Source organism: Petaurus breviceps, unplaced genomic scaffold (genome assembly GCF_028583685.1).
Source record: "Petaurus breviceps papuanus isolate PSGF00001 unplaced genomic scaffold, PetGlider_PUasm1.0 100, whole genome shotgun sequence".
Lineage (NCBI taxonomy): Eukaryota > Metazoa > Chordata > Mammalia > Diprotodontia > Petauridae > Petaurus > Petaurus breviceps.
In genome coordinates this window covers 9,060,027-9,069,792 of record NW_027185573.1, presented here as the reverse complement: position 1 = coordinate 9,069,792, position 9,766 = coordinate 9,060,027, and the positions used below count along the sequence as shown (strand labels likewise).

General features: G+C 37.1%; 1 protein-coding gene across 5 annotated transcripts in view; it reads right to left on the bottom strand.

Moving 5' to 3' along the window:
* Positions 1 to 8,464: 8,464 nt before the first annotated feature.
* LOC138145479 (E1A-binding protein p400-like) overlaps positions 8,465 to 9,766 on the bottom strand; it is a 62,735-nt gene continuing 61,433 nt past the window's right edge. For all 5 annotated transcript variants that reach the window (XM_069067994.1, XM_069067367.1, XM_069069390.1 and 2 more), the window contains one exon: positions 8,465 to 8,603. In XM_069067994.1, the coding sequence (XP_068924095.1) occupies positions 8,485 to 8,603 (119 nt within the window). In that variant the 3' untranslated portion in view covers positions 8,465 to 8,484. The remainder of the gene's footprint in view (positions 8,604 to 9,766) is intronic.

Here is a 9,766-nt window from a genome sequence, read left to right as displayed (position 1 = left end):
AATGGCAAAAGAGGCTCAAAAAGCCAATGAGGAGAAGAATGCCTTAAAAAACCAAATTTGCCAGATGGAAAAAGAATCTCAAAAGCTCACTGCAGAGAATCATTCCTTCAGAATTAGACTGGAGCAAATGGAAGCTAGTGACTTTATGAGAAATCAAGATATTATTAAACAGATCCAAAGAAATGAAAAAATAGAAGACAATGTGAAATATCTTATTGGAAAAACCACTGTTCTGGAAAATAGATCCAGGAGACATGATTTTAAAATTATTTGACTACCTGAAAGCCATGATCAAAAAAAGAACCTGGAAATCATCCCTCAAGAAATTCTCAAGGAAAATTGCCCTGATGTTTTAGAACCAGAGGGCAAAATAGAGGTTGAAAGAATCCACCGATCACCTCCTCAAAACGATCCCAAAAAGAAAACTTCTAGGAATATTATAGCCAGGTTCCAGAGTTCCCAGATCAAGGAGAAAATATTACAACCAGCCAGGAAGAAACAATTTTAATATTGTGGAAACACAATCAGGATAACCCAGGATCTGGCAGCTTCTACACTGAGGGATTGAAGGGCTTGGAATATGATATTCCAGAGGTTAAAGGAGCTGGGATTAAAACCAAGAATCACCTACCCAGAAAAACTGAGTATCATGTTTCAGGGGACAACATGGTCATTCAGTGGAATAGAGGATTTTCAAGCATTCTTGATGAAAAAAACAGAGTTGAATAGAAAATCTGACATTCAGATACAAGAAGCAAGAGAAGCATGAGAAGGTAAACAGGGAAAAGAAATCATAAGGAACTTATCAAAGTTGAACTATTTATATTCCTATATGGAAAAATGATCATTGTAACTGATGAAACTTTTCTCAATATGAGAATAATTGAAGGGAATAGAAATGTGTGTGTGTGCATACACATACATATATATACACACATACATATGTATGTCTATATAGAAGGGTATATGGGCATATGTGAATGTATGCATATATGTGTACAGGTATGCATAGATAGAGGGCATAAGACCAATTTAACAGGAAAGGATAATACTTAAAAGGTGAAATTAAGAGGTGAGAGAGGAATATAATGAGAGGAGATGGGGAGAGACAGAATGGGGTAAACTATCTCATAGTTTATAAACATATCTCATAAACTATAGAAGAGGTGAGGGAAAATGGTTACAATGGAGGGGAAGAACAGGAAGGCAAAAGGGAATGGGTCAACCTTACTCTCATTGAATTTGGCTCAGGGAGAGAATGACATACACTAAATAGGGTATCTCACCCTACAGGAGAGTAGGAGAAAAGGGATGAGAGGGAGGATGATGGAAGGGAGGGTATGCTGGGGGAGAGGGACGTTGGAAGCACCCACTTTTGAAAACGGACAGGATCAAAGTAGAGACCAGAACAAGTGGGGGTGGGATAGGGTGGAGGGAAATATAGTCAGTCTTTCACAATATATCCACTATGGAAATGTTTTACATAGCTATACATGTACAACCTATATTGAATTGCTTATCTTCCCAGTAAAGGTGTGTGACAAGGGAGGAAGGGAAAGAATCTGGAATTCAAAGTTTTAAAATCAAATGTTTAAAAAATATATATACTATTATCAATATTATTTTACATGTAACTGGGAAATAAGATATATAGGCACTGGGGCATAGAGATCCACCATGCCCTACTGGAAAGTCAGAGGGGGTATGAGAGACGATATGGGAGAGAGCAGATTGGAGGAGGGGATATCAATTGGGATGGCTATTTTGGGGTGGTAGGTAGGGGAAAAACGGGGGGGAAATTTGTAACTCAAAATCTCATGGAAATGAATAATGTAAACTAGAAGTTAATAAATATTTGATTAAAAAATAAATAGAAATAGAGATCCACTTTTATTAGAGGTTATTCATTTGAACATGGCTAGAAAGTGAAAATGTTTTACTACAAACAAATTATATATACTGTTCTTCAATTATATACATTCAATCCCAACATTTTTGTTACAATTGTAGTTAATATAGCAACTTTTGAGAGAATTAATTAAAATCCATTTTCTTATACAAAGTGTACTATTATTAGTTCCTAAGCACAATCTCATCCTCCTAATGGGAGAATGAACACTGTTGGGTTCTAATTTTCGGTCTGTATTTGCGTTTTTTAGATATATTCATATGACAATTAACTAACCTAAAAATATAAATTCTCTGGCCTAAAAGGCTCAAAATTTGATTTTCTAATAATGGAGACATAAGGTTTGAGCTGACTCTTACTAACTGACCTGGTTATTGGCAAAGTAAATTTAAAATTATGTTAAGATTAATTTTGTAAGAGATTCTTAGCAGAGAAGGGGATCTCTACAAATGACCGGAACCAGAGAAGCCAGTCAGAAAACTGCTCTGAGACTACAACCAAGCCAGAGGGCTGCATTAGGTGGTGTCCAGAGTACCAGACAGCTGTATGAGATGATACTTTTGAGCCTTAAATGGGCAATTTTATATTTTTTACATTTTACTTTTTCCCTATGTGTCTTTTATTTATAAGTCTACCTACCAAGGGGGACTGTCCCCTTTGATCTTCTCAATGCATCAAATCAGTCTCTTTCCTTTTCTACTCACATTGTTTCCCCTCATAAGCACCACAGTTAGAAATCCCTGAAAAAATGTTTGTAATATCAGTTAGTGATTCATTGAAGAGACTGTCTCTCAATAGAATCAAAGGGAATCAAACAGAATCAAATCAATTACATTAATAACCACTTACTAATTGAGATTAAGATATTTTTCTTTCTATTTCCTCATTCAGAAATAAACCCCTGTAGGTTATACAGCCAGTCTTAGAAGGACATTGCTAACATTGCCCAAAAATATACCCCACCTAGACCATCTTTTCTAGGTGGAAATGTCACCACATCCAACTAGAAAACCTTATAAAGAGAATTTAATCTAGGTGAATTCTGGCCCCTTGTGTTCAACTCAGACAGGCTTAGATGGGGGGTAGATTCCTTTGTCTAGATTGCCTGAGGTTGGGGGTGGTCTTGGAGTAAGAAGTGATCAAAGTCACAGTTTCCCTCCCATCCCTCATTAGAATAAGTCCACACCTCATTATAATATTCATTTTCTCATTTAATTGTTAACCAATCAGAGTTGATTGTCACCTGTTGGAAATGCCTACTTTTCCAAGGACATTATAAGCATTAAAGAAGCCTCCATGATTCATCTTTGATGTCTAGTTTATGAGAGAGTCAAATGATCATCCTTTTATTAATTATTTGCTAGTCATAATTAATAAAATTATTAATTACCCAGAAATTACATCTTTCAGACTTTTCATATGTCACATCTTCCCACCCTCCTGTCTTTCCTATTACTATAGGTGGAACATCATTCTCCCAATCCTTCAGACTTGATATCCAGGAGTTAACCTGGATTCTTCACTACCTTTCACCCCACATACCCAATATGATGCCACAGCCTGTCCATTTCACCTCTTCAACATCTCTCAATTACATCCCTCTACTCTTTCCTGACATAGCCACCACCCTGGTGCAGGACCTCACCACTTCATGCCTGGATTATTGTAATGTTGTAATGCCTGTTTTTGGAATTTGCCTGTTTCAAGTCTCTGCTCATTCCAATCCATCATCCTCCATTTCGCCACTAAAGTGTAATTCCTAAAACACAGTTGTAATCATGTAAAACTCCCTACTCAATAATCTTCAGAAGTACCCTATTGCCTCCTGGAGCAAATACTGAGTCTTTTGACTCTATTTAGCATTCAAAGCCCTTCATAACCTGATTCCTTCCTACCTTTCCAGGCTTCTTATATCTTATTTCCTCACAAATACTCAATCCAGTGATACCAGCCTCCTAACTATTCCAGGAACAAGACCATCTCAAGGATCTGGGCATTCTCTCTGGTTGTCCCTCATGCCAGGAACATTCCTCCTCTCTTGCTTTGACTACTGACATCCCCCACTTCCTTGAAGTCCCAACTAAAATCCCCCCATTCTACAGGAGTCTTTCCCTAACTCCTCTTAATTCCAGTATCTTTTCTCTATTAATTACTTCCTATTTATCCTGTACATAGCTTGCTTTATATATACTTGGATATACTGCATACATTTACATGCTGTCTCCCCCATTAGATTCATTCTTTTATTTAATAAACATTTATTGTCTTTTTTGTGGAAGGGGGAAGGTAGGGCAATTGGGGTTAAGTGACTTGCCCAAGGTCACACTGCTAGGTGGGGGGTTTTTTGGTGTGTTAAGTGTCTGAGGCCGGATTTGAATTCAGGTCCTCCTGACTCCAGGGCTGGTACTCTATTCACTGCACCACCTAGCCTCCCCATATTAAGTGTCTACTATGTGCCACACACTCTGAGCTACTTGAGGGCAGGAACTGTCTTTTGCCTATTTGAGTATCCCCAGCATTTAACAGAGTGCCTGGCACACGGCAGACACTTAACAAATGTTTACTGATTGATTGTCTGAGGAAGAAAGGAGGCCAAGTGTCACTAGATTGCAGACAACACAGAGTAAGAAGCTACAAAAGGGACGTGAGGGCCTGGTTATGATGGGCTTTAAAAAGCCAAAAAGAGGATTTTTATATATTTTTAATCCTTGAGCCGTGAAAATTGATTCACATGGGAAAGTGACACGGTCAATATTTTAGGAAATATTTCCTATTCATTCTATGTCTTGCATGGTATATTGTTTGCATGTTACTTTCTCCTTTGGATTTTAAACTCCTTGAGGGCAGGACTTATCTTGTGTCTATTTTTTGTATCCCCAGTGACTAGCATAGTACCTGGCACATAGTAGATACTTAATAAATGTTTCTTAAATTGAATTGATATGGTTGCTACATTAGTATCTACTTTTTTACTGTTTAAAATAATAATCAGTTTAGTGCTTTAGGATGTTACTCAGTGCTTTCCACATCCAGTTTCTTTCAAATCTCTTTAGGAAAAAAATGCCCATCATCTCTTAGAGAAAAACAATATTCCATTACGTTCATATACCACAACTTGTTCAGTCATTCTCCAATTGACGGGCATCCCCTCAATTTCCAAGTCTTTGCTACCACAAAAAGAGCCCCTATAAATATTTTTATACATGTGGGTCCATCTCTCTTTTTGATGATCTCTTTAGGATATAGACCTAGCAGCAGTATTGCTGGGTCAAAGAATATGCACAATTTTATAGCCCTTTAGACATAATTCTAAATTGCTCTCCAGAATGGTTGGATCAGTTCACAACTCCACCAACAATGCATTAGTGTTCCAATTTCTCCATATCTTCTCTGACATTTATCAATTTCTTTTTATCATATTAGCCAATCTGATAAGTGTGAAGTGGTACCTCACAGTTGTTTTAATTTACATTTCTCTAATCAGTAGTGGGTTAGATTATTTTTCATATGACTTTAGATAAACAGATAGAGGTATAAGGTTTCTAAGTAGTCTATTGGCCCTTTCATTTATCAATCATAAGCCATTATTTTCTAACACATTTTCTAAGTAATTTCCCCAGTGTCCAACTTTCCACTTATAAGTTTCAAAAAATTCAAGCTTATTTTAACTTGGTCTGGAGGTTCTGGTCATGGTTTTTGTGGAATTTTCTACAACTTCATCCTCTGCAAAACATGCTAGCACATAAATTGACTTTTGTTGTTGTTCTTATGTAAAGAGTACTGAATGGGGAAGCCAGGTAGCTCAGCTAGTAAGAGCACTGGCCTCAGTGTTGGGAAGACCTGGGGATCAAATCCGGGCTCAGATACTCAGCACCACACCCAAAAATAACTGGCCGTGTAACCTTGAGCAAGTTACTTAACCCCATTGCTTTAAAAAAAATTTTTTTTTTAAATAAAGAGTACTGTATAAGATAACCAAGTGTATCATAAAACATTTCAATTCAATTTACAGGCAGCTAGGTGGCTCAGTGGAAAAAGCTCAGGGCCTGGAGTCAGGAAGACCTGAGTTCAAATCTGGAGTCAGACACTTACTAGTTGTATAACCCTAAGCAAAACACTTAATCTCTGTTTGCCTTAATCCACTGGAAAAGGAAACAGCAAACCACTCCATTATCTTTTCCAAGAAAACCTCATGGACAATGTGGTCACGAAGAATCAGACACAAATGAACAAGGAGGTGTGGCCAATAAGAGTACTGGACCTGGAGTCAGGAAGATCTGAGTTCACATCTGCCCTCAGAGAGTTAGCAGGTGTTATAACTCTAGTCCAGCCACAACCTCTGCCTGACTCAGAATTCTCACCTGTAAAATGGGGGTAATGATGATAATAATAGCCAACTCTCTCCTAGGGCTGTTATAAGGATAAAATGATACAATATTTGTAAAGTACTTCATATATCTTAAAGCACTCCATAAATGTTAGTTATTATTCAATTCAATTCCACAAACATTAAGTGTCTCTATTAGGCACAAGGCACTTTTACATGCTAGGAATGCAAAGACAAAAACAAAGCAGTCTTTGACCTCAAGATGCTCATATTATACTAAAGGACTAGACATGCACCTGAGCAAAAGACAAAGTCAGTGTGCAAAGGTATGGAGGGAGATAACAAGCTAGCCTGACTAGAATGAAGAATGAGTGAAAGGTGTCTTATCAACAGATCAATAAGAAAGTATTTGCTAAGACCCTACTATGTGCAGTCACCATGACCAGGGCTAAATATATGAAGAATAACCATCTCTACATTCAAGGTGCTAACACACATCTGACTGTGGAGGGCTGTGAGGGCCAGGCTGTAGACTTTTCATGCTAAAGGCAATGGGAAAATACCCAGGTTTTTTGGGTAGGAAGATGGTAACACAATCAGGTCTCTGTTTTGGGAACATTCACTCAGCAGTGGAGAGATTAAGGAGGGCATTAGCAGGGCATTGCAATTGTTCAAGCAAGATGTAATGAAGGCCTGCAATCAAAAAGAGAGACTACAAGAGTAGAAACAGGATGGATGCAAGAGATGTTGAGGAGAAAGAAATGATATGACTCAGGAAAAGAAAAGCTGTGGAGGAGGAAAGAGAGAGAAGAGTAACTCTCAGTTGTGAATATGAACACGAAAAGAGAAATTGGGAGTAAGGAAGAGTTTGGGGGAAATATAATGAGTTCCCTTTTGTACATGTTGAATTTGAGATGTGGATGGACTTAACAGGTAGAAAAGTCCAGTAGGCATTTGGTAATATGGGACTGGAATCCAGAAAAAAGTTTAGAGTTGTGTGAGTAGATGTGGGAGTCTACAACGCTAACATAATTGAAATCACTGGAGCTGATGAAATTACCAAGGGAGGCAATTTAGGGAGAGAAGAGAATAGGGCTCAGGATGAAGCTTTGGGGAACACCTATCCAGAGGCAAGAAGAAGAGCTACTATGGAAAGCCTAATAGAGAGTCAAGGTAGAATTGCCATGCAGAAGGAGGGTCCAGTTAACATTATATAACACAAATCTATAGCAAAAACAAGCAGGTTAGATGCATAACTATCTCCAGGAGAACACAAATGCATACAAATAGGAACATAAAAGGTAGAACACTGGGAGAAACTCATAGTTGGAGATTTGGAAAAGTATGACTGGGACAAGAGATTTAAGAGTAGCTGATCAACAAGGGGGTAAAAAGCAAGAAAGTAAGGAAGTGAAGTAGAAATGACAGACCAAAAAAGGAAAGAGGGGCATCTATCACTTCCAGGCACAGGAGCAAACCAATTTACTGACTACTTTGTTATCTTCTTTACAGAGAACTTGTGAGACATTTTTCCTTTTGCCTTCTGGATTTAGTGAGAAACTATCTATAGTGATGGGGGTTTTTTTGGATTGCATGTTAATTCAGTTGTCTTTAGAACTTGTTCTTAGGATCCTCTGTTCCCTTTTCTACCCTCAAAACACATTATTATTAAAGTAAAAAATGGGGTATACAAGTGACTCTGTTTCCTCAGCTGTCATAGCTAAAGAAGACATCACCGAGAGCATGGCCTACTGGTGATGATGGGGCCTCTCCATTCTTGGCTTGCCATAAGAGGTTTAGTCTGTTGCCAACACTGTACTCAAAGCATTTCCAGCTTGACAGAACCTGTCAGAGCATATCTGAGAGAGCCTGTGTTTACCCACCATACCACAAAGATGCATCAGAGTGAGACTTATACAGAGTAAGGATTAAAGTAAAATAAATTTACCAATGTTCATAGTAAACATAGCATAGTATAAATGTAGAAAGAAAAATTGTATGTCCAACAAAACAAAAACAAATCCTCCAACTACATATTTAAGTGCTCTACAGATCTGGATATAAAATGTTTTGGTCTAAAAAAAAGAGGGGGAAAATCAGTATGATTAAATACTATTAATTCAAAAAGTATCACAAATGATTTCTTTTCCATATTGTTCTTCTATCACATAAAAAAAATAAAGTTCGATATGATAAACAAATGTTCAAGTCAAATCACTCTGTAGACACACTAGTACTTAAAGCCAAATTAAAGCCTACCTTCTTCTTCGCTGGTCTCTTCACTCTCAGGCTTAGGCTGTGGCCATTGAAAATTTGGCATAAAGGCACCTTCATATAACTTTACTAGGTCAATTAAGGGCAATTCAGCTGGAAGAAAGTGAGGAACAAATTGTCATTCTAATTTTTTCAAGGACAGTATTTTCACTTAACACAAAAAATGTTAATAAGAATTAATCAATGGGGCGGCTAGGTGGCACAGTGAATAGAGCACCGGCCCTGGAATCAGGATGACCTGAGTTCAAATCCAGCCTCAGACACTTAACACAAAACTAGCCATGAGACCCTGGGCAAGTCATTTAACCCTAACTGCCCTCCAAAAAAGCAAAACAATAAAAAAATAAGAATAAATCAAATCAGTAAAGAAAAAAACAACAAATTCACAGGAAAAAATAGAGAGAAAAAAGGGGAAAAAAAGAAATACTATTATATCAACTGAGATCAAATCAGGTAAAATTTATATAGCACTTTGTACAATGCCTTGAATACAGATAGCACTTAATGTTTGTTCCCTTCCCTTTCCCCTACTTGTGCAATTAATTTAGGAACTTATGAGTTTATATGCTAAATTAAATTAATTTGGTTGCCTGCTATACAGCACTGTAATTACAATAAATAATACTGGATAGGAATCTGGAATAAAATAAGAATAACAATAAAATTGAAATACTGAAATATAAAAGTTTAGGTATAAATAACATTAAGATGGCTACAAACTTCTGCATTTAATATATTACAACTATCCTATAACTACTATGTGGTGTCGTTGTTTGGTCATTTATCAGCCATGTCTGACTCTCCATAATCCCAACTGGAGTCTTCCTGTCAAAGATACTGGAGTGATTTGCGATTTCTTTCTCCAACTCATTTTACAGAGGATGAAACTGAGGCAAACAGGGTAAAGTGACTTGCCCAGGGTCACACAGCTAGGAAGTATCTGAGGTCAGATTTGAACTCAGGAAGATGAGTTTTCCTGACTCCAACCCAAGAACTCTATCCACTTCGAGACCTAGCTGCCCCAACTACAAGCACTTGCTTCAAAAATGTTGGTTAAATGAATATTTTGTAAAAGTACTGAAAGACAAGCAATTCTAAACATATTATTTACATCAGTAAAGAAAACAATAACAAGTAAAATCAAACTTACAGAAATTTTATTACTTAAAATAGCTAGTCTATAAAGTCATTCAAAGTTAAATGCATGACCATCAAATAAAAGTATTATGTATATATAGGAAAAAGTCAACAGAAAA